Consider the following 24,914-nt stretch of genomic DNA (forward strand, 5'->3'; position numbering starts at 1 on the left):
GTGCTGCATGGTGTCTGCTGCTCCTGTGATGCTGTGCCCGTAGGGTGGCGTGGCCCAGACCCTGGGGGCTTGGTCTGGTGACAGGGGTGTTGCTGGACCACTGGGTCACTCCCCCTGTGGGCTCCGTTTTGCGTTTGTGGTGGTCGCTGTGCAGCCCACACCCAGTAGAGTAGGGACCCACTATAAAGAGGTTGCAGTGAAGTGGCTAGTGGGCTTATACACCTTGATCAGTATGTATACTAAGAACCTCATATTCAGTATTGTAGAATTTGCTGAGAAGCACTAGATCTGTGTATAAGATTGGGATGTGCGGCCATGTCTTTTTCTCTTTTTGGATAAAATTGATGGCCAGTCCAGTTTTCTGCTTTTTGACCAGACCAGGTTACTACAGTTCAGCTTCCACTGGCTTAGAGCAGTTAAAGGGGTTGTGCGGGGATTGATAATTTACTTACCTGTCCCAAATTATTGCAGAAAGTGAACCTGTGGGTTCTGGCCACATCACGACTCTCTGGTCATGTGATCTGATCTCAACTTTCTACTCCCTGCATCACCCTCCCCCTCCTCCCCCCATCACAGATAATGAATATACTGTAGATTGGGGAAGGAGGGTGGGGGTGGAGGGACCCGAAAGGCCATGAAATCATTTTGCTGGACCAGATTTTTTTTTTTTTTTTTGCGTTGTGCTGTCCCTATGTTGTTCCCTTGGAATATATGTGGGAATTTCCATTCACTGTGACTTATGTCGTTGGTGTGGGCTGCTCCTTTGACAGAATAAATGGCAGCCTGCAAGCCATTTGTTGACTTGCCATCAGTGTCATACACGTGAAGTCTTATTTTGCCGTTTCTAATGACTCAATGTGGTTTATGGTTTTAGCTTTGTCAACACCATTGTCCAGGTGCTTTATGTTTTGACAGGATTCTGTAAGACCGTAATGAATACAGATACTGGGTGGATAAGGAAGACAGCAATTTATTGATCAGAGTTAAGGATGTCTTACTACTCAAGAGTATGACAATGGCCTAGTTTTCTTTTCATTAGAAGAGATAATATATGAAGTGTGGGCAATGTAGATTTTTTTTTTCCTCCCTTCCTGGTAGTTTCCTCTGGTCAGTCTGGAAAAGATATGACATCACAAAACTACATGATTTTATCTATTTATTGTATTATTGTCTTCATTTTCCCCATCATTCACTATTAGGTAACAAAAACGGAATTAGAAAAACTGAAGTTGAGTTACAGACAGCTAACAAAGGAAGTGAACTCGGCCAAGGACAAATTCAAGGAAGCGGTGACAAAAGGTAATTTTATTGGCTAAAAACTTCTACAAATAGGTAAAATGTTTCTCTGTTTACCATTCTTGTGTAGGACAGCCCTCACAGCAACTGTAGAAATAGGGTTAATTATTAGAATATTGTCCCCTACAGCCATTCTGTCTGAGCCCCACTTTCGGGACCCCCTAATGATTATGAGAAGTTTCCCTTTCTTTCATGTGAATAAATACCATAAAAGAACTTTTCACCTGACGTTGATAGTTGTTTCCTGACAGCTAAAGTTTTTTTTTCTCCTTCAGTATTCAAGGTACCCAGCTAGGTTGCCCATAAAGACGTAACACTTGACATAATTAATAGCACCGCGCCGGCCATGACAACTCAAATGGCACAGCTCATATTACTTTTTATTAGGCCTTTAAATTTTAGAAGACCTATTTCATGTTTGCAAATATTTCCTTCACATAAAGTGTTTCTTGGCATCAGGATACGTGCAGTAGGGGATGGCCACAATTCATCCGCGCTCTCCCACTTGGTCGGCTATTTAAATCAATATTTTAAGAAGTGAGGGAGATGCTGAAACATTGCACATTCTGTGAGCGACTGGAAAGAGCCAATTCTCACAGCAAGCAAGCCGGCGTGTGCATCGTGGATGGAGAAGGCTCTTAATTGGGAAACCGTGGCCTTCTAGTTTTATGAGAACCATCTGCATATGCCTGCTGATGATTATTATAGTTATTATTAATAATAATCTAATAATGATTGTTAATTCTCGAGAAACAGTCATGTGGAATAGGATGTCACAGAACTTCTGCACCCACCCCCATTTTTTTTTTTTTTAATAGGTCTTGTTTTTTTCATTCATCGGAATTTTCTGATCGGTTGAATGATTTGACATTTGACCGTATCCTTGGCTCCTTCATGGTCTGTACATTATGCAGTAGAAACGATATTGAATAAAATAAGTTGTTACTTACAAATATACAACTAGTCTGTGTTTAGCGCTGTCTGTATAAAACCCATTTCGCTATATAATTAAAGTGAACCTGTCGCATTAATGCAGCCCAGTCTGCGGGCAGTAGATTTTTTTATTTTATTTTATGTAATTGGTGATTTATTCATTTAATCCTCTGCTGATTCTAAGTTTAATAGTCATGTAGGGAGTCCTCAACAGTGACTGTTATCCCTCCATGTTCATACAGAGATACTTGTCAATCACTGGTAGATCCACCCACTGGACTCCTAAGTCTACCATAAGCACAGATTTAAGAGAATAAATGGCAAGTTGTACTGGAATTTTTCCCATAAAACTAAACCCATTGGGGGAGATTTATGATCACTTCATATCTCATATGCTGGCAGACTTTGCCACTGGTTTATGACTCCATATAAATCAGGTCCGCCCTTCGCTGGTCCGTGCACTTGAACTGAAATCTATCCCAGCGCTTTGTGTAGATTTCAGCTATAATTTCCCCCAGTTTCCTGGTGTAATGATAATAAATCTGAAGCCCCACCACCTCACCCCCAGCATGCTCTGGGCACTGTCCCTTTGAAGCAGTGACAAGGTCTCCTTGGTACTGTTCCTGACACCTCAGCAGACACATGATTTTTAGCAGGGGGAGCCACAGGCACACTGACCACTTCCCTTACATAGAAAATGCAGTAGTAATTGGTGACCGTTTGCATAAATTGTCTTTCATGTAAAACAAGCATGGCTCCAGTATGCCTACATTGTATTCGCCCTCCTTGAAAGGCACTCTATTCTGTTCTATTCTTATATTTTATATACAAAATCTGTCACAAGGTTGCAGTGAAGCTGAGTTAAAGAAGTGTTATTTAGAAGTATGACCAGTGGTTGAACCTATTTGTGGTAATAACTTTGTCTTATCAATGTAACACAGGAAAAGAGACAGAAAAGGCCAAGGACCGATATGACAAAGCCACTATGAAACTCCACATGCTCCATAACCAGTATGTGCTTGCCCTGAAAGGAGCCCAACTTCACCAGGATCAGTATTATGACTGCACTCTTCCTCTTCTACTGGATTCTCTACAGACCATGCAAGAGGAGATGATCAAAGGCCTGTAAGAAAAGTCATATTTATAATCCATTTGGTCTGTAGGCAGACATTATTGATGTATTCATTGAGGTTTATCAAATGCTGTCATTAAATAAGTGTAGAGTAGAAAGTCAGTCTTAGAAAGCTTAACGACATGATAAAGGAAGGGGCTAAAAGGGTTGGTTACTTGTTGGAGAAATCCAAGTAAAGTAGTGGGTACTGGCGTAGAAAACCCTAATCCACTCTTCTCTTACTGCGGCACCCAGTTCATGATCCCACACTGCCGATGGCTTCAGTGGAAGCTTGTAGCCAGTGATCATAACAATCAAGATGGCAGTGCAATCATGAGTTACCCTATTCAGTGCAAGGATAGGATGTTTTGTTGCTCATATCTTTGCATGTACTGAACATGTTCAGCAGCAGAGCAGAATAGGATGCGTCTGGAGAATGATCACATGGATAAATTGCTTGAATGCCTCCATCTTGATCGCTATGGACGCTCTGCCTTTGGCATCTGCTGTTTGTACTCAGAATTCTGGAACCACAAGGGGTCTTTAACTTCAATACTATACTAAGCAAAAAGAGGAGGAATGGGGTTTCTAGAGCTTACAAATTTAAAAGGAACCTGTCAGGTCAATTTGCGATACTAAACCATCTATAGAGCCTTATAGACTTGGCGTTAGTGTCCCAAATAGGGCTTGGCTATCTCGGCCGCATTAATAAAGCAATGTTTTATACTTACCTAGCGATTACTCTGCTGTGTGCTCCCTGCACCAGTGCAGTTATTCAGTAATGCTGGGAATGTTCACCCTGTCCTCCCTGCTGAGGTAACCAGCGTCCTATACATGCATACTTAGCCGGGGTTTACTCCGCTGGTTTAACAGCAGAGTCATCACATGTACATTGGATACGTATAAAGGTTATTTATTTTTAAAATATACATATGGTGTGACAGCTGAGCTATGAAGACCTGTGGATGGGTTAGTGTCCCAAATTGGCCTGAGAGGTCCCTTTCAATCTTGTTTAGTAGGTGGGCTATGTATTTGGCACATACAAGGAGTACCGTATTTTTCGGACTATAAGACGCACTGGACTATAAGACGCACCAGAGGTTTTAGAGGAGGAAAATAGGGGAAAAAAATTTTGAAGCAAAAAATGGTAAAATATTTAATATATGGGAGTTGTAGTTTTGCAGCAGCTGCAAGGCCACATTGACAGGTGACCCTGCAGCTGTACGGGGATGCATAGAGTGTTTTTTTTTTTTTGCGGGGCCAGCTGTACTTTTTAGTTATACCATTTTGGGGAATATCTATTGCTTAGATCACCTTGTATTGAAAAAAAAAAACCCGGTGGTTTATGATTTTATATATATATATATATATATATATATATATATATATATATATATATATATATTTTTTATTTTATTTTTTTTCTAGGGACAGGAGGTGATTTAGAACTTTTATTTATATTTTTAAAGCTTTTTTTTTTTTTTTTTTTTACTATTTTATTCCCTCCCCCCCCCGGGGGCTTGAACCTGCGGTCACTTGATTGCAAGTCCCATAGACGGCAATACAACTGTATTGCCGTCTATGGGACATTCTGTCTATTAGTATTACGGCTGGTCATAGAGACCAGCCGCAATACTAATACAGCAGTGACAGGCCTGGGAGCCTCATTAGGCTCCTGGCTCTCACCCGAACAGGTCGGCTCCTGCGATATCGCCGCGCAGGAGCCGGCCTGCAACTTCACAGGTACGGGGCCGGTGGGGACCGGCCCCGGGGGAGAAGGGGCCACCGATACTGACCCGGCATCCGCTGTACTAGAGAGGCGGATGCTGGGGAGGGATAGACGCTGGCACAAGTACCGGGCCTGAGACATCGCTGCGCTCCACTGCCCTGCATGAAGCCAGCGGCGGGGGGACGGAGGAGCGGAATAGCATCACTCCTCCCGCTGCTGGCTTCATGCAGGGCAGAGGAGCGCAGCGATGTCTCAGGCCCCGGCGTCTATCCCTTGCCGGCTTCCGCCTCTCTATTACAGCGGATGCCAGGCGCCACATTCGGAATATAAGACGCACCCTTCTTTTCCCCCCAAATTTTGGGGAAAAAAAGTGCGTCTTATAGTCCGAAAAATACGGTATATGTAATATGTTCATTAAACTGGATTGGAAGAAGAAATTCTAAATGCATTTGCCATTTTGAGCTGGTAAATTGTATTTTTGTCTTTCCAGTAAAGGGATCTTTGATGAATATTGTCAGATCACTAGTCTTGTGTCTGATGAAATTGTGGCTGTGCATAAAGAAATTGAGAATTGTGTTCAAGAAATCAATCCCTGCACGGAGTATGAAAGCTTTATTGAGAAACATAAGTAAGTTATTTGTTTTTAATTGTTACATTAATTTATAGTTTAATCTACTACACGATAGAGAGGGTGTGATGTTAGAGGATAGCGGAGAGCCTGTAAGCCATTTTAGTGAGTTTAGCTATTGAGCACTAAATTCTAAATTATGAGATCCAAAAGAACACCAAATGAGCTGCTGTTTGCCAAATAACTCATGTCTGGTCTAGGGCAGAGAAGGGGTTAATGTGTGCATCCTCTACTGGCTTATGATGGTGTGAAAGTGTTAATGGCATTATCCACAGGATAAGGGTATAAGTTGCAGATCAGTGGGAACCTCCAGCGTTCATGAGAATGGCGGTGCCTTAAACACATTTCTGCTTCATTCTTTTCTATGGAAATCTTAGAGACATCTGGCATGTTTGTGAGTGAGAGAGAATTATTGAACAGATTGTCCACTACTTACTGTGTGCATGGTATAGCAGCTAGCACACAGTAAGTGGTGGAGAATCTGCTAAATAAGAATGATGCCAGATATCTATGGGAGTCCCATAGAAATGATCCAGCTCTGTGAGAAATACAAAACTACAGGTATATCATGCAGAGGGGGCACTTTTAAAAACTGCAGAATATATCAGATCGGTGGGGTCGCTCTCCCAGTAATCCCACTGATCAGCTTTTCCTAGCAGCTGATACACAGAGATTAGACCATAACTTTGTTGATTGGAGGTTTCAGCTTTTCAAATTCCATTGAATTAGATTTCTCTAACGTTAAGATTCGTGTCTGCTGAAACCTATTTGACCCCGTTACAGTAACTGTTTTTTGACAATGAAAGGCAAATTGTGTGTCTGACAGCAGTACCTAAACATGCCTTTTACCCTGTTCAGATACTGTTAGACCAATAGCGCCCTCTTCAGTTATTGTAGCTTCTGTAAACCTCAGTGCTGGTGCTGTTGTCAGGATACGCTGGTTATTGGGGGTGGTCATGGCACATTTTGTTCCATGGATTATCTGTGTTGATGCTGCAAGTAAAAACCTTATTGACACTTTTCACATGTGGTATTCCAATGATATATTTTGTAGAGGCTTTTATAAAGCAGTAACTGTTATTTAGTATTTACACATTTTCATTTTTGCAGCAGTTTCCATATGTTGAAATGGTGTGACTCTCTACTACACAATTATGCAGTGTGTGCAGGTCCCCCTAAAGGAGACTTGCCAATCTCTCTATTTTATTTATTTATTTATTTTTTTAAATCTGAGTATTATAATCATCTTTATTTGTGTAATATTTGACGTGCTGCTATATGCTCCTTGAACGTTAAAGGAGGTCCCCACTACCAAAGGCACAGCTGCTGAAGCACTTTTTTTAGTTTGTTTTTTTTATATTTTTTTTTATTTTGGAGACTGCCAGTCTTTGTTAACGGACAAGACTAGGTGGCGACCACAGGTCAAAAGTGTTGCTCTGGCTGTCTGTCACTAGCTGCACCTACTACAGCATATAAGTGGTCTAGTAGGGATTTCGGTGGCGGTGGATTTCCTTTAAACTCTGCATAAGAATTTTTTTTTTTTTTTTTTTTTAAGTGTAATGTATTGTTTGTTTACTAGGTCACCGGAGTCCAAGAAGGAAGACATTGAGTTTGACTTGTCTTTACTGGAAGAAATTGAGAATCTGCAGGCAAATGAGATCATGTGGAACAATCTCACAGCAGACAGCTTAAATTCAATGTAAGAGATTTTGCATATTAAACATATATGGAGAATCTATCAAAATCTTCCTCCAACCCCCCCCCCCCCAAAAAAAAAAAAAAAACAAAAAAAAAAAAAAACCTTTGATAAATAACTTTTACATTATCTACTGCGAAAGATATGCATAGTTTCACTTGACAATGAAAACCTGCTGACAGAGCTAGGTAGGAGTTGTTTGTTATATATAGCTATTAATGGCATGACTGAAAAGCAAACTTTTAATCCAGGGTGCATGTGTTCTGATGACAGCACCCTGAACTTGCCCCTCCTCTCCTTCTTATAATTGAGCTGCTCCACAGCCCCTCCTATTTGCATTGCAATCCTGACTCTAGGTTGCTAAAGCAAATTGAGCAATGATCAGTTTATTTATTCATTTTTTTGCTGCCTATTATCATGGCCACAATGTGGCCCATAGGCTTGCATTGGTTACCCTGTTGCAAATTCTCATTGTTGCCCAATGCTAAAAGGTAAATTTTTTTACAGTCTTGATGCTACTTATAACAAACACTAAGGTATGTTTAACCATCTGCCCACAGGGTGGAAACTAACCTGCCTTACTTTTCCTACCATGTATAAGCCATTGTGTAAGAGACTTGAATATGTGCAGTCAGCTCACCTAGCATGTCTGCTTTAGTAATTGCTTGCTTTCCCCATGAAATAAAAATAGTAAAGCATTTTAGCTTGTTTGCCATGCTGGAAATGTGTAAATTTACATTTCACTTGTATAAGAGGCATGTACTTAAACAGTCTAAGTCTGATAGTAAGGCTTATATTCTCTAAGATGGCTTATTCTTACCCCTTTATCAGCTGATTAATCTTCTTTTGTATCTCCAGTACCCTGGGCATTGTCACACTTTTGAAAAAAATCACACAATAAAACATAACCATATGTTTTCTAAAAACAAAACAACCTATTGGCAAGGGGAATGTTAATGTCAGTATCAGGCCACGGTGACTAGAGCCCATCAGTACATTTTTTTCTGGGGGTCCACTGTGCAGCTACATGCGTATATTACATGGCACACTTTCTCAAGTTCCTAAACATATTTTTTGAGTATTAGTTCACCTAACCTTTGCCTATGATTGTTTTATTCCTTGGGTCCTTTATGTAGCCTGCTGCTGCCTGGTTCTTGCCTTGATTGAGAAGCTGTGGCCCAGGGAGGAAGGATGCTGGTTGGCCTGACTCTGCACACAGATGTCATATCATTGCATTTATCTACTGTGTATAAAAATTAACTGGGTAGTGACTTAAAAAATCTACTCAGTGTATTATACTGACACATAGCCTGGCTGATATGCTATACGAACTGTATGAAGTACAGTGAGTGTCTTTACCATTTCAGTGGGAGCAGGGGGCCCATCTGTCTCTGGGGCCCAACAGGGAATTCACCTGTTCAACCATGGGCTAGTTTGAGCCTTGTTATTCATGTCTATTGGCTCGCACATTATGATGCACATTCCAATTAAACCAGAGCCATAAACTTTCTTTATGTTGTCCATTTATATTGTGGGAAAGTTAGCTTGGTAGAAGCAGTGGTGCGGACCCAAACAGTCAAGACAGGGACACAAACGGTGCAGCAAATTTATTTTAAAAAAACAGAAAATAAATAAACCTTGACTTCAGGCATAAAACCCCCGAAATACAACCTTAACTTTTGTCAAAAACAAAATAAAAACCTGCTTGTCTGAGCCACTAGCGAAACAGAACGGATACCCTAACTATACGTGTGGCTTACTTCCAGCCACACGAACAAAACAGGAGAAATATTGTCTCACCGGACTTAGGGTTACAGGACAGAACCACACACCTCCTTTCACCTCATGGAACTGCACTGTAATGCAGGATCCGCAGCCTTTTCTGGCCCAGTAATGAGCCAAGGATCTACACCCTGGCTGAGGCCTACTCCAGATCTGCCCTGGACCACACATATGTCAGAAACCTGGAGCTGATATATCTGGACTCCAGCACTCTGCCTGACACTTTCTTACAATATCTGTAACCATTTCTGAGAAATATTGCTTATCTTTTATATTTAGCGTCTCCTGTAAATTACAACATCATGTAACAATGAGCAGTAGTAGTTTGGGACTTGTTTCTCTCTAGTGAGATCTGCATTAAATCCAGCCAGTGCCATATACAAGATGAGAAATTCAGCTTCCAAGGTTGACTTAGTTAACAGGTGCTTGAAGCTTTTGTCATTTTTTGGAAGTCATCCAGGGACAGCTTCCTGGACTCTTTACAAAGAATAAAAATGAAGGTTTAGCTATCTTCAAACGTTCTATTGAAGTCTGACAGGGATGTGACATTTTTGTTCATTTTTCGACAACATTTACCACTGGAAATGTCAGTGTGATTTTCATTTACATTTTGTATGAGATGATTCAAGGTTTGGAACAATGCACCCCTCTAACATGCTCCGTACTAGGCAGTTGTAAAGAGTTAGGCTTATATTCTCTAAGGTGACTTATTCTTACACCTTTATGATCTGTTTAATCTCATTTTGTACCTCAGGTACCCTGGACATTGTCACACTTGCGAAACAAATCGCACAAAAAATTGTACTAGCCCAATATTACCATATAATTTCTAGAAAATAAAAAAAACCCTGCCACATTGTCAAAAGTCTTTATAGACACAGATAATTATCCAGCAATTGTTTTTCCATAATAATGCAAAAATGAATAATAAAATATTTGTTATATGCACAATACATCCTGAAAATTAAACTTTGATGTGCAGATTCCATATTTATCATTTAGATTTATGCACATATTTTCATAAAATCTCCAAAGCTTAAAAGACCAAAAATCTGCTTCCAAGCTGAGGCCACACAATGCAGAATAAAATGCTGTGTTTTACAGTCACAGCAAAGTAAGATTTTATTAACTCTTCTCATATTGTGGAAGTAAAATGCGGCAAGTTAACCTACAATTGAAGACGCAGTGTTTTCCGCATTGACTTCTATGGAGAAAGGCAAAAAGTGAGCTTCTTTTGGGGATCGTGCTTGTGTTATGTTTTATTTCTACAGCTTATTATAGCTGCGTTTTACTATATGTGGCCTTGGCCTTAAAAAGGAAATGATAAAAAGTAGCAATTTGTAAAATTCACATTCGTAAAAGCGCATCCCTACCCCCTATGTATTTCCTGAAAATAAACAAATTGAGGATCACATTAGGTTCACACTAGCGTTTGGGTTTCCGACCCAAGGGTCCGCATGGGGATACAAAAGACGCAGGCTGTGTCCGCTTAAAAGTGGTTACATGTGGAAACCTGCGGACTCCTATTTTATACTGCAGGACTTCTCTCTTGGCAGATTTTAGGAAGAATTCCCTACCTAGTGTGAATCTGGCCTTACAGTTCTCTTGATGGGTTGTAAGCGGCCATGTCTACCTTCATGTATCTTTGTAACAAATGGTAGTTATTTAAAGAAAAGTAAATGCATCATACCTGTGGCCAGAATTCGGAAAATCTTTTTGAAAAAAGTGCATTTTTGTGTTTAATGGTTAATAACTCCAGTTTTGTTTGTAATACTACCATCCAATTATATATCATTGGAAACATAACTTAAAGGGGTTGTCCACTTTCAGACCAATATTAAGAGACCATTTTTTTAAAAAAAATTTTTGTATAATGAAAGTTTTCAATTTTCCAGTACAATTTTGCAGATGCATTTTCTGTATCAAATCATCACAGTTTTCTAGATCTGCTTGCTGTGTACCTGTGTGTTCATCATATGTTCATGGACTATATCTCACATGACCATGGGCTGATTTTTCTCCATTGCAAGTAAGCAGAATGAATGACAGCAAGCAGAGATCTAGAAAACCGTGAGGAATTGATACAGAAAGTATATTGGAAGATTATACAACTTTTCACTATACAAAGAGCAACTTTTTTTTTTTTAAATAAAATAATTCATAGTAGTAGAACTGCTGTTAAATACAAGAAAACTGAAACGTGTAGAACAACCCAGAAGTTTTATAACTTCTCCCCAGGTCAGTTATTAAATGGTTGGGAAACCTTTCAGTGTAATTACAGTCTTCCAACACCTTCTCATGGCATGAACCAAGTAGTTTTTTTTTTTTTTTTTTAGTTTTTTTTTTTATTCACGTGTCATAACATGAAACTAGGATTATATTATTGATTATATTAATTGTGGGTTATTCCTTGGTTTCTTCTAACAGGTTTGTTTAATCTGCTCCATCGATTTATTTTATTTATTTATTTTTTTTATTTTATTTTTTTAATGGGGTTAAGTTCAGGGCTTTTTCCTGGCCATTATATGATTATCCTGAAACCACACACAGCACCAACATGACATGGAGCTGAATCATGTGGTTCATGATCTTGGAAATTTCATTCATGTATCTTTCTGTATTTACAGTCTCGATGTATTTACATCTTAAGATCATAACACTAACTGGGGGCTTCATAGGGGCTGTAATGTAAACCGGATGCAAATCTTCTACTTATGTGTTTTATGCCAGGACTACTGAGTATGGAGATTCTGGTCTCATCACTCCAGGTTAGATTCTATCCTACTGCACCTCTGTACGACTAACATGGTGTTTTAGGCTTCTGTGATTTTTTTAGTTTTTGTTTCAGCAATAAAAATGGCTTTATTCTATCATTTATACCAAATTCTTTCAGTCTGTGCCGAAAAGTCCATGTACTCCACTTCAAACCACATTGAAAGTCCATTTTGCATAGACATTGATTTCTTTTCTTACCTGGACAGTCTTTTCACTCTTCTCCCTAAGTTGTGCTTGCTTTTGCAAGTCTGATTTTGTAATTTTTAAGGAGTCTTGTATCTCCTGAAAAATTTCAATGTACTCCTGGCTTTGCCTCAAAAAAGGCCACAAAATCTGCAACAACGAAAAAAAAATGTTTCCACGACGTGGGGCCTTTAGCCTGATGATAGGTTCACACTAGCATTAGGCTTTCCATTCTTCAGGGCTTCTTGGGGACCTGAAAAACGGAAAGCTACTCCACTTAAAAAGTGGTTACCCGTGGACCCCATAGTCTCTAATGGGGCCTGCTGTGTTTATGCATGACTAAGGAGGATAGAAAAATTAGCTAGTGTGAACCTAGCCTGACATGGCTTTCTAGGGAATTAGTTTTTCAGATATGCAGCATATTACACCAGAATCCATCATAGTAACCCAGCCTTGCAGATATAGAGCAATCAGGGTGTTGTGTTACTTCTTGCTTTGATCCTAAGAACTAATTTGCATTTTGAGGAAAGATAACATATTTTGGAAACAAAGGCATTGATTTAGAAGGGGGAAAACACTGTTTGGTTTAGATATTGATTCAATAATTGTAAATTTCTAAACCTAAGAAATTTGATGCCTGTGGTCGCTTTCAGGCCAAAGGTTTATTGTGTTCTTGTAAAAGATGGAGACAATTTCTGAACTGACTGACAGAATTTTTTTTACCATTTCTTACCTTAGTTATCACTAGTACTGTACTAAAGATTGGGTGCGGAGGATTGGGACAGTGTAAAATGTACCACAAATACAAACATCAATGAAGTTTTCAAGTGTTTGCGTGCCAGGATCCAGACGCTGGTAGACACCTGGCTCGTATTGTCACCCAGTAGCCTTATTAGATACGAAAGAGGGATTAGAGGAACAAGTAGCCTTTCTAACTCTTATTCTGAAAAAAAGACACTCATAGGTGACCAGTAGAAAGAATGCATGCTCTCTGTATAATGGGGAAGTTGGAGGGGTGTCCAAACAACATGATCAGAAGTGCATGTTACCCCTCGCCCTGCTGTCAGCTACAGTTACAAGGAGGGTTTGTACCTCTGTCCTCGTATCACTGCGGCTCGTTGGTTGCCCTCTATCCCCTTCTCCTCCACTAGTGCTTGGGTGGATGGCGGATTAAAAAATGGCCATTACACAGCCACTTTTAACATTCTTGTCTATAGAGTCTGAAGCGCCATCCATTTCATCAAAGTATTCGTTTTTAACATCCAAGTTATGTTTGTTTGTCCTTTGAAGGCTACGGAGTCATCCGTAAAAAAAAAAAAAGAACAAAGTCTTCAGAGAAACGAAATGTTCAGAGAGAAACAATGTGTAGCTTTTAAGCCTATACTTTATTTTTATTAAAGAAATTGTCTAAAAATATATCGAAACCTCTAGTTGAAGTCTAACCACAAACTGTAGTTTAAGTGTTGGAGTTGTCCAGCATCATTTATAACCTAGTGCCGACCATCACATTTTCTTTCTTTTTTTGTTGTTAAATTTTCAGTACATGTTTCTGCTATAATAGCCTATTTTATTAGGCACCAGCATGTCCTGCGTGATCGTATCTTTTGCATCTCAGTGCAAGACCTTGTTAGAATGAAATGTGTTAGCGGCTCCTCTGCCTTGCTTAAAACTAAGCAGGATTTATCGTTCTCTATTTAAGTGCCACCTATGTGAACAGAGATTTCATGTTGGGCTCAATTTACTCGTCTTGTGTTGCCCTCTGTGTCATCTCAGGAATATATCACAATTTGTTTTGCAGGTTAAAAACGGCGTCTGAGGAGCTTGCACAGACACAGCAGTCCCTTTTAAGCAAAGAGGAGCTTTTGGCTGAAAAAGAAAAAGAGATCCAAGAATCCACAAGTGCATGTGAAAAAAAATCTGAGTAAGTTCCTTGCTGTTATTGTTTAGCAAATGGCAGTGGTTAAAATGAATGTCTGCGTTGGCAAAACAAAAGCATATAGCTAGCGGTGAATGTCATTGGCCTTAATGGCTTCTCTCTCTTGGCCAGCTGTTGTTTTGTTGTATCTTTTCAAAGATGGTTACCTTGAGGGATTTCAAGACTCTGATACCCAGCACCTCCACCAATAATACTGCCATGCCCAATCCCATTCATGTCAATGGAAATGAACTGCAAACAAGCCATGTGACGGATGAACGTGACCTTATAGGCCTATGAGGCGGAAGCTTTGGTCATCCAAGAAACAGCTGATCCAAGGATTGGTCATTTAACATCACAATCCCAGAAAACTCCTTTGACACTTTGCAGTAACGTTTGTACTGTTACAGTAAAAGATGTAGCATTCATATGGACTGCCGTGACACTACTTTTCTAAGGGCTAGTTCACACGGAGCTAGGGACCGCATATTTTGATCCTGATTTTGACACGGGAAGCCGTGTCAGAATAGGACCAAAATGTGACTGCCATGGCTTCCCGCTCCGGAGTAGGCCCAAATGAATAGGCCTAGTCTGGAGGGTGCTGTCGCGAGGAGGACGCTGCGTCGGAATCCACCTGAAGAAAAGGCAGCTCGCTTCTTTTTTCTGTGAGCGCCAGCAGTCTACATAGACCTCTATTGTGAGGGGGCGAATTCTGAGGTGGATTCTGCGTCAAAATCCACCCCCTCTTGCCCCGTGTGAATGAACCCTAAGTGTATTCTAGTAGCACGCTAGCTGTCAAATAATGATTGATAAATTTGTTTGCTGTCTGTCCATGTCCTGTGCATTTGGTTATATTGGTACGTTTAGCATGTCTCTGGACCCTTTCTGATACACATGCTGAATGTAGTTTAGAAAAAAAAAAAAACCCTCTGTACTGCACATACATACAAACAAGCAGATATTATTCAAGAAAATCAAACAGTCTATGAGCACAGTGTAGATACAAGTACATAGGAGACTTTTCTTACATGGTAAGCTTTGTTATTTGCAAGATCCTCAGTCTTTTCAACATAGCAACAGGTTTGCAGACTTGTCTGTGCGGGCTATGAACAGAATGATCCCCTCCCCTCTCCATTCACTGTGTGTAGAGAGAAAAGGAACTCCCCTACGCTCACTGATGTATGCAAGACTGAATAATCTAGGAACAGACTTCATTTACAAAAGAGTGAATTCTAAATTAGCTGGAAGGGGAGACACCTAGTGGCAGGAACATTAGGAGGGTTTTCAACAAAAAGCATCCATATTTTCTAATTAACATGCAATACATTTTGGTCCAGAATCACATATTCTGTGAAATGGGACGTAGTTGAGACATAGAAAAGTTAGTGACCATTTAAGGTGACACATTCCTACACCTTTTTTTTATATGTTGACTCTCAGGATGTTTGTTTAAACGACTTCAGGGACTAGGCGTACGATCAGGTGCAGCAGAAAATTTGGGAATCCGCTTATGACGCTTATTTATCCTGATATGGCTAGTTAGGCGTATTAGTCAAAAGTGTTGGTAGATCTTTTTGTAAAAAATCACATCAAAATCAGAAATTTAGTATAAACCTATTTTTGAAATTACATATCATTTTCTACATGTACAATTGTAAAATATTCCAGTTCTTAGCTGGTCACTAGATTAATTGGATAAAAGCACACACCTTACTGTGATGTCTATACAGACCATATGGAAGGAAGTGTGTGTCTGAAATATGACTGTCCCCAGAAATAAATAGTGACTACGCTTTTAAAAAAACCACATTATTTCTCTCCTACAGACTTAAATCTAAGTAATGGCATTGATGTTAAAGAGACGTGGCATTCCCTTTAACTTAGAGATTCTAAAAGATGGCACAGATGAAAGCCAAATTGTGCACCTGTTCCCACTATATATAGGACCACATGACTGCACAACTCACCACAACAGTATTTGTTGGTAATTTTTACTTCTGTTGCATGGTCTTGTATTCATGTGACAGAAGAATGATTTTAAAGAATGGTATTAGTTATGACTACAATATTACTTTCTTGTGCCCCATTCACATGTTTATCACAGCCTAAGTGAATTTAGTCAAAATGGCAGTCAAAGTAGTACAGTATGCTATGCTATTTTGTCCAGAAATATCGGGAAAACCCAAAAAAAAAAACTATTTTAGGCAGTGGGATCGATTGGGCACTTCAGTTGTCTTTAGTCTTCTATTGTAACTTAAGGGTACAGAGCACATAACCTAGCAATACCGAGGCACTAACAATGGTCGGTAGTTGCCATTCACAGATAATGAGATGCATTACTAATTTTGTCATGTTTGTCATCACCACAGTGTGAACAGTATTGCAGATTTCAGCAGTTTTTGGTGTAGTTATTTTAGCCTACTTTCTAAATTACATAATTAATCAATGTATATTTACCTATATTCCTGGGGCTGTCATGTGACTGGCCCAAGCACATTTTCTCATTATCCAGTGACAATACGTTTCCCCATTTCTGGAAATGGATCATCATTACTACTATCTCCCCCCCCCATCCACTCCATCTTACTTACCTATCTTCTTCCTGTCTTGGCTTCCCTCTCCGGGGAACATATCTTCCTCGTTTGTTGACTTCAGAATGTGCAATAAAGCCAGAGTACTGGCTTAGTGCTGATGCTGACACTACATTTCTATTGCACAAGCTGCATTGAAGTCTATGGCACAGTGCTGTGCGCTTGCAGTCAAAAAAGAGGAGTAGCCATTCCACGCAGAAGGAAGACAGGAAGAAAACAGGTAAGTATAATGAGGTGCAGTGGTGGGCTGAGTTGGTTGGGAAGGGCTAACATTTGGAGGAATAGCTAAGGAGACAGGAAGGGGGTGTGAGAGAGAGGGGGAGGGGAGAATTGAGAGGGGGTGTGAGAGCCTACAACTACCAGAATGCATTGCATCAGCTAGTGCAGAGGGAAGCTTCACCTAGTAAACAAATTCAGAAGATGGTAGGCACTCCCAGAAATCACTCAATACTGCTAAAGGTGTATGGGTGCATTTATTAACCCATTAATAGCACTAACTGACCTTTTTTTAAAAAATAAATAAATAAATAATTTTTGCCTGGAAAACTTGGACAGCCACAATTTTATCCAGGCCCATATATTTCAATGGTTTCATATACTGTACATAGCCATGGTTTTTGTGTTTGTGTGTTAGGGCCAAATTTAAGAGCTGCAAATGTTGAAGTAGGTCCTATACCTGTCTGCAAATGTGGCTAAGCTCGTTTAATAGAATGGATGGGTAAGTGAAGACTGCGGATGACTGCTGGATATCAATGCGGGTGTCATCCATACCATTTTCACTGAAATGCAGACTGCACACAGTCATGTGAATAGACCCCAAGTCTGTCTTTTACACTTTTCCTTCTCTTTAAATCCTTTTTTGGGTTTGGATGAAAAATAAACAAAAACTTGCCAAAACGTATATGTTTGTAAATGCATAAATCCAGTGTTAAAACTATGTTACCTTTGGACAAGGGTGTTCACTTGGATGTGTATAAATCAGCAATATTCCCTGAAGTGTCCTTTTGACCTGTCCTTCGGCCCCCAAGTAAGTGTCTTTTTAGCATGTGCTGGGGTTGTTTTGGGGTGCCGTAGCTTGTTTTTTTGTTTTTTTTTAATATAACCCACTGTACAGAAAAGCATAAGCTACTATGCAGAGGACACCAGAATCTTAACTATTGATTCTGTGATATTTTCTGTCCTTTCTATGTGATTAGACAAAGAAGTATAATTTGTATCTAAAAGTACATTGCTGCTTGTGGCTCATTGAGAAAACATTGAAGGGTTTGCTAAGTGTCCACAGACGTGCTGAGAATTCAGCCGATAGGATGGATATTCAGAGGTTGGACTGATATTTGGTGCACCTTTGGTAACAATACATTCATTATTTTTCAGCATTAAAACAGTTTACTTTTTGGGTTGAGACCTGTTTATTGTCAAGCAAATACGTCCAGTGTTACAAAATCTTTCCTACCCCTCTCCTCTGACGATAGCTATATCCATGTAGACTGTTGCAATGCATAAGCCAGTCTGACTGCTGGAAACACTGCTGTATATTGATCTATTGACGTTTATCTATTTCCTTCCTCTTTAGTATTGTGCTGTTAATAAGTCGGAAACAGGCTCTAGAAGAGCTAAAGCAGACAGTTCAGCACCTCAAATGTACGGAAACCAAGTTGTCTGCTCAGAAGGAGCTGCTTGATCAGAAAGTTCAAGAGAATGAAGGGAAAGAACCTCCTCCTGTAGTAAATTATGAAGAAGATGCCAGATCAGTAACTTCTATGGTAAGTGACTTTATGTAGTCCATTCTTGTGAACATTTATGGCATCCCTCTATTTACTTCAATGGAAGCTCTGGGAATAGTTGCGTAAGGAGGCCTTGGCTATTCATAGATGGTACATGGATGATGTCTCCTGTTCCTTCACAGACCCATTCAATTTTCTTCAGTGAGCCTGGGCTATAAGACTGACAGATAAGAGGACCTGTCCTGAGTCAACCACCCCCCAGCTCACAGCCCTAAGCAGAGTGAACCCACCCTTCACTTCATTATTCTAGTCCTAGCAAATAATGTTTTTTTGTCTAACAAACAGAACTCAAGAAATAACAGCTTGTTTTCCCTTTCAAAAGGATTGCAATATCTCCTGTAACCTCAAAGAAGAGAAGGGAGCACTGGTAATGTAGGCACACTGGCACTTCTTTCACAGGGAGATTGCAGGGGGATGATTTTAGGCCCTTGTTCCTCAATCACTTGGGGTCCAAGTAGTGAGAACCCTCAGCGATCTAAAACTTACCCCTTTACAAGTATCTGTAATGGCAAAAGCCAATGGTAGCCACATTTAAGTATCAGTTTGTATGTCATATACTGTTGTGTAATAAATTATGCCCTTAATGTAAAGTTATGTGCTTTCCTCCAGAGCACTGCTCCTTTGTTGCATGTATCCTGAATGAACAGAAGGACCGACTCACAATGCAAGTCTGTTAGAGCCAAGATCTGACTCCCATAGACCCGCATTGATAGTTTGATCTTCTGATAGTACAAAAAACTGTGCATCAGAGGGTTAGAGAAGAGACTAGTACTCCGGAGGGGAAACTGTAACTAAAGTTAGTTATTCAGTAACATTTACACTATACACAGACTCATTTTCTATTAAGGGATCACATTTTTTGATTGGAGTGCTTCAGGTAGCAATTGAAAACCATGAGTAAGTATAAAAGAAAAATTTTGGAAATTGTTATAATTTTTCATTGTACTAAATATTTATTTTCTGAGAAATAGGAATATCCAATTTAAGGAACTTTTAGTTTTGGTTTGTAGTACATAGTAACTATACAGAATTCTTCATGTTCTTACCCATTTGCCATGGCTTGGTTGAACGTTATGGTCTTATGTCTTTTTTTTCAACTGTATCGTCTATTTAGCTCTGTAATTTTTGGAAAATCTTAGCTCTTAAGATTGTGTCCTGCCATGTAATGTTTTTTTTTGAGGATTCAGTGTTCAACCTGTGTGTGTGGTTTCCCAGACTGTGTTTTTATATTGGCCTCCGTATTTTATGAGTTCCATTGTTGTACTTTCATTTTACATTACAACATATTTAATTTCTTGATTGTTTTAGAAATGTTATTTTTGCTATTTTGGTTTGTTTCAGCATATTCTGTAGATATTGGCGGGGATTGATCTAGCCCCGCAATCCAGAATTGTGCCATTTAAACATTTGCAAAAATATGGACTTGTGACACTGAGCTATTTTACATACAATTTTGCAACTTTTTGCTTTTTGAAAAGCAGGTGGGAAAGTGGTCCTTGTTAGCCCATAACTTCATGGGGGGGGGGGGGGGGGGTTGTTATCTGCCCTGTTGAATTTCTCATTTATACCAGTTCACCACTTACAGATTTATATTTAGATGTCTGGCTCCTCCAGAGGATACGTCTGATTTTGATAAGGTGCGCCCTATGTCATGAATTAGGTGTGAGAGATGATCAAGGCCGGTGAGAAACAGTAAATCAGCCCTATAGTGCGACATTTGATTCATTTGGCACGAAACTCTCTTTATAAATAAGATATTTTATTAACTGTGAATTTATAAACACTTGCTTGATCTTCTCTGTAATCTGTAATATTATTTTTACTTTGTCATTCGCCATTGTTGTAGTCAAGTACGCAGATTCAAGTAATCTAAAAATGTACCAGTAGATGGAGCTGTGTGTCAGCACATGGTTTTATAGTATTGCTTTTCTGGTATATTTTAGTATTTGTAGCCTGATGGTGACTCTATTGTCTTTCTGTCCTTTTATTTTCTATATCATACATGTTCTTAATGTAATAAACCAACAATAAAAATTACAATTCTGAAGTCGTGTTCACAGTACACAGCACAGGTATACTGCTGTCTCCAAGTACGTTCTCAGCGTTTGCTTTTTTTCAAGATTAGCAGCTGACATAATAATAGTAGATTTTATTTTCGGCGTATAGCTATACCCAAGTGTTTTGCTGGCCTTGAACCCTAGTGACCCAAAAATCAGATTGTAACATATACAGTATTTGTTCTTTGATTCCCATCTGTTTATAAGGCCTCTTTTACAATATATTATGTGTGCTGTAATGGCCGTGCTTCTATTGTTTTAGTCTTTTTTTGGCTAGCCTAGAAGGAAAAATCTTTTTTTTTTTTTTTTCCTTTTTACTTCTTCACTTGACTTCACTTCCATTTCAACCAGGTTATACCGGTTGTAAAAAGAGGAGATTTAAAAAAAAAAATATATAAAAAAAATAGCTTTGAGTGCGGCTGTAGGGAAGAAGAATAAAAAGGCAACGGAAAGAAATAAAATTTACAGGTCTTAATCAACTTAAGATGTTCACCATCTTATTTCTTTTTTAATGTTTGTCAAGATGGAAACGCTGCCCATAAAGTAGTCTCTGGCCCCTTTATCAACTGGCAAATGAATGCCATCTCTCTATAGCTGCGCACATGATGACAGATGCCCGTTTTGTGGATTTTATATTCTCACATTTACATGCAGCTACCTAGACTCCTGTCAGCTCCACGACAGGAAAATAAAAGGAATCAGTAAAGTCAGCGACATGGCATTTGACATCAATTCCAGTCCATATTTTCTACAGTTCATTGTTTTATTACTTCTTCCTGAGGTGACATTGAAAGTAAATTGTCTCCGTTCTTGTTAATTCTGGAGGCTGGGTCTAGTCCTGCAAGTGTCCTTAGACTCATTACTGTCCTGTCTGATTAAGCTTCTGATTCTTGAAGACGACTGGGACTCCTCATCTTCATCCAACTATAAATTGCTCCTCGTGCGCTTTGGCCTTTTGGTGATTATGACGCCATATATTTGTGGCCAGATTTACGCTTAAGAGATTTCTGGTCTTTATAAATGAAGCTTCAGGTATTCACACTTTATTTTTTTTTTTTTTTTTTTGAGGGTTAGAAGGGTTTTCATGACTTCAGTATCAGACCAACCCCAGTACCTTGTCAATAGACACAGTCTCCCCATAGGCACTGCTGTCTCTATTTCCAGGCACAGTGTTGTTCACTCTGTAGTGGCGGAGCCATAATCTACGTAAATATAAGATAGGCTTTGCACATGTAGAACCTATTCAACTCACATAGGGATGTAGTGCATAATAATACGTTTTTAAAGTAGTGCAATAGTCGAGGGAGTTTTGAGTCAGAGACCATGCGCGTAGTAAAGCTATGTTCGCTTTTGTGACTGGTGTCCACCTACCGCAGATCTGTCTGAAATTATGTATAAAAAACATCCTACAAGACTGAATTAATTAAAATTGGACACCCGAATGACCCCCACTATAGTCAATGAGGTTTCTCAGGATGTGGGCTTGTCTTTGTTTTTCCGATTTTTTTAGTCCTGTGATTGACCCAAAGCAAGCTCAGATTTGACTGTAATGTTATAAATCCCATAGAAGATTTGTTCATGGTTTATTTTGTTTTTGTTCATTTCTTTTTTATTTTTCACTCAAATAAATTGCATTTACCAGAAGGGACTGTCACATCTCCTGATTTGTCCCAACTGGTAACATCCAATTGTCAATTTATTTCTACAACTTGTAGGAATAAAGGAACAGTACAATGCAGAGTTATAGAATTATTTCATGTGAACTACAATAATTTACTAAAGTAGACATAACAGGAGTGGTGACAGATCCTTAAATATGTCTCCATTGTTTATGGAGCGGCACATATAGACAGTAGTATAGACATATTCTGCAATCTGTTAAACAAGACTTCAGCACTGACAGTTATCAGGACCGTTTGGGGACCAAAGTCAGTAATGACATGAAGTGGATTATCTGCTGTCACAGGCCCCCTCCTGATCATTATACTCTTGGTCTAGGCACTAGCAGCTTTCTGTTCATCTTCTAGTACTTCTGTATGGCATGATTTCCCATGAGTGGTTCTATAATCACAACTGTTTACAGGCTGCCATGTTCAGACTAGTGTTTCTGTGCATTGTTCTGAGGCATGTATTTGAGACAGAATGCCCTGTTGTAAGTCTAGTGCAGTTTTGTACATTTTTTTCAGTGTTTCTTTTTGACCACACTTTTCCTGAGTCACCCCAGTTCCTTTCTTTTTAATCACAAGGATTCTTCAGGGAATTTGGAGAGTCTGTAATCATGATCGTATTGTTCCATTCCTGTTATTGTGCTACAGAGTAGTGAGCAAAGATTTCACCGGATATTGGTGAGGTGCCTCAGAAAAAGGGTAAGGGTCATGGGACACTTTGGGACGACTAAGGAGAAGTAGAGCATACTTGAGGTCTAGTCTTATGGTACTACCATTGTCAGGGGGGTAGTTATTCCTTGTGGGGTGTCTAGGGTATAGTCTAGGCTTTTGTAGGGTGAGAACATGCTTTTGACAATAGCATCCCTTAATTCTGGATTGCCCATTCCAAACCTGGCAAAATTGTTTTTGTTTACCTATGTGATGCAAGTGACAATCTGATGGCGGCTACTTAAACTATATGATAGCTTGTGTGTCCTGTGCCAAAGGTATAAGTCACAATAGTATGGTATAGTCGATATTTAAATATTAATATTTATTAATTTATGTTTATGGCCTAGTGGTCATTTTTCATCTTCTACACAATAAAAGTTAAGTTTTTTCTAAGTTTTGTCTACAATGTTAATTCAGGAACATTGTATTGAAATAACTGTGCCCATGAACATAAGAGTAGTCTATGGGACCGGTTGACAATCTTGTGTATGACTATGCTAACTCTTCCCATGTTCATGGAAAGAAGGATCAAGCATGTTCCATTTCAGCATGCCAGATCCTTTCTTTTTATGGGAGTAGAGCTAGTGTCAGATGTATTGGGCGGAAAAGTCCTTCCATCTAGAACTCTGCACTATAGGCTGAAACCAGCAGGCATGTGCTTGAGGGGTCAGAATTAATAGTTGCCAGCAGATTGAGGGTTCACCGGACGGCTATTGGAAATTTATAGGTATAGCTAGCCTTCCCTCTTCCTCCTTACCACCTTGCAACACCTTTAAATGCTATTCTTGGGGTTTGGCCCTTCCCAATTAATTCTTGATATATTGTTTCCACTGTTTTCAATATTTTGAAGACAAATCCAAACTGGGCTATTTATCAGTGCATACAATAACTGTGGACGCACAACAGATTTCACCAAAGCTATCCTTCCATTTAATGACACTAGCGGTCTGAGCTATATTTTCCATAATTATTGCAATCAAGGGTAAAATTAAGGGTAATATTTAAATCAACATATTTTACCACCCTACTGGATACTTTTAATGCCAGGTAACGAAAAGACAGAGATACAGACCAGGAGGGGTGAGCAAGATATACAAATCCCTTGATCTTTCGATCCTCTCTCACCATCGCCACCGCTAGGACTCTTATCGCCAATGCAAATAAAATCTGCTATAAAGGATACCCCTGCAGTATTATTTTTTTCATGTTAACACATAAGCTCTTGTTTTTATATAAACAAAGTATAAAAACTCAATTCCATCCACCAGGCATCCATAGAAACAATTACATGCTCATCCTTCTACAGAACTTTGTATTTTCACAAAAAGATAGCCAGCTTTCTCTGAGGTGGACTTCCCTGCCATAATACCAGCTTGATCCATGCAGACAATCTCATGGGGGTGGAGTTAGTGAAGGTGGTGATTGTTTCGATGTCTTCAGGCCTTCCTTTTGAATACCAACTGAAGTCTCTTCAGCATAAGATGTGAGCTTTATTCCACCAGAACCAGAAGTATTATTTGTTGGTGCCTGCAGCCCTCCATTGTAATGGGGCAGGATGGTCAAACTGGAGGTGTGGGGAGCCCGTTTAGTCATCAAGTCTAGGGTTGAGCCAATCTTGAAATTTCAGGATCGTTTTTAAAATCTGATTTCCGATCATTTTCCATCTCAACCCGATCCCAATTCCAATCCTAATGCAAGTCATCGGATTTTAAAAACGATTCTATTCACTACACAGAATGGAGTCCAAAAATTTAAACAATTGATGGACTCCATGCTGTGTAGTGATTAAAAAAATAAAAAAAATCCCCCGGCTACTTAGCCCCCCTGGTGTCTGCTTACCTGCATAGATCCGCTGCCGCTACCCGTTCTTCTCGGTCCGGTCCTCTCTCATTGACATGCCTTCAGAGCGCCGTACGCGCCCCCACCTAGGCTACTGTTGGAGATGATGGGAGTAGGCGGGGCTTGTTGTGGCTTAGGAGAGTGTGGGCGGAGAGACGTGATCTCATCACTCACGTCTCCCCTCCCAGTACCCGCTCACACTCTCCTAAGCCACAAG

The 24,914-nt window shown here is 39.6% G+C and overlaps 1 protein-coding gene across 1 annotated transcript in view; it reads left to right on the top strand.

The window, feature by feature from the left end:
- The window catches only part of FER (FER tyrosine kinase), a 192,562-nt gene that overhangs the window by 41,405 nt on the left and 126,243 nt on the right, over positions 1-24,914 (top strand). Inside the window, exons 5-10 of the mRNA XM_075272244.1 lie at positions 1,200-1,299; positions 3,171-3,354; positions 5,560-5,697; positions 7,277-7,396; positions 13,932-14,054; positions 18,213-18,402. Coding sequence (XP_075128345.1) covers positions 1,200-1,299; positions 3,171-3,354; positions 5,560-5,697; positions 7,277-7,396; positions 13,932-14,054; positions 18,213-18,402 — 855 coding nt within the window. The remainder of the gene's footprint in view (positions 1-1,199; positions 1,300-3,170; positions 3,355-5,559; positions 5,698-7,276; positions 7,397-13,931; positions 14,055-18,212; positions 18,403-24,914) is intronic.

The sequence above is a fragment of the Leptodactylus fuscus genome, chromosome 1 (assembly GCF_031893055.1).
Source record: "Leptodactylus fuscus isolate aLepFus1 chromosome 1, aLepFus1.hap2, whole genome shotgun sequence".
In the NCBI taxonomy this organism is placed as follows: Eukaryota; Metazoa; Chordata; class Amphibia; order Anura; family Leptodactylidae; genus Leptodactylus; species Leptodactylus fuscus.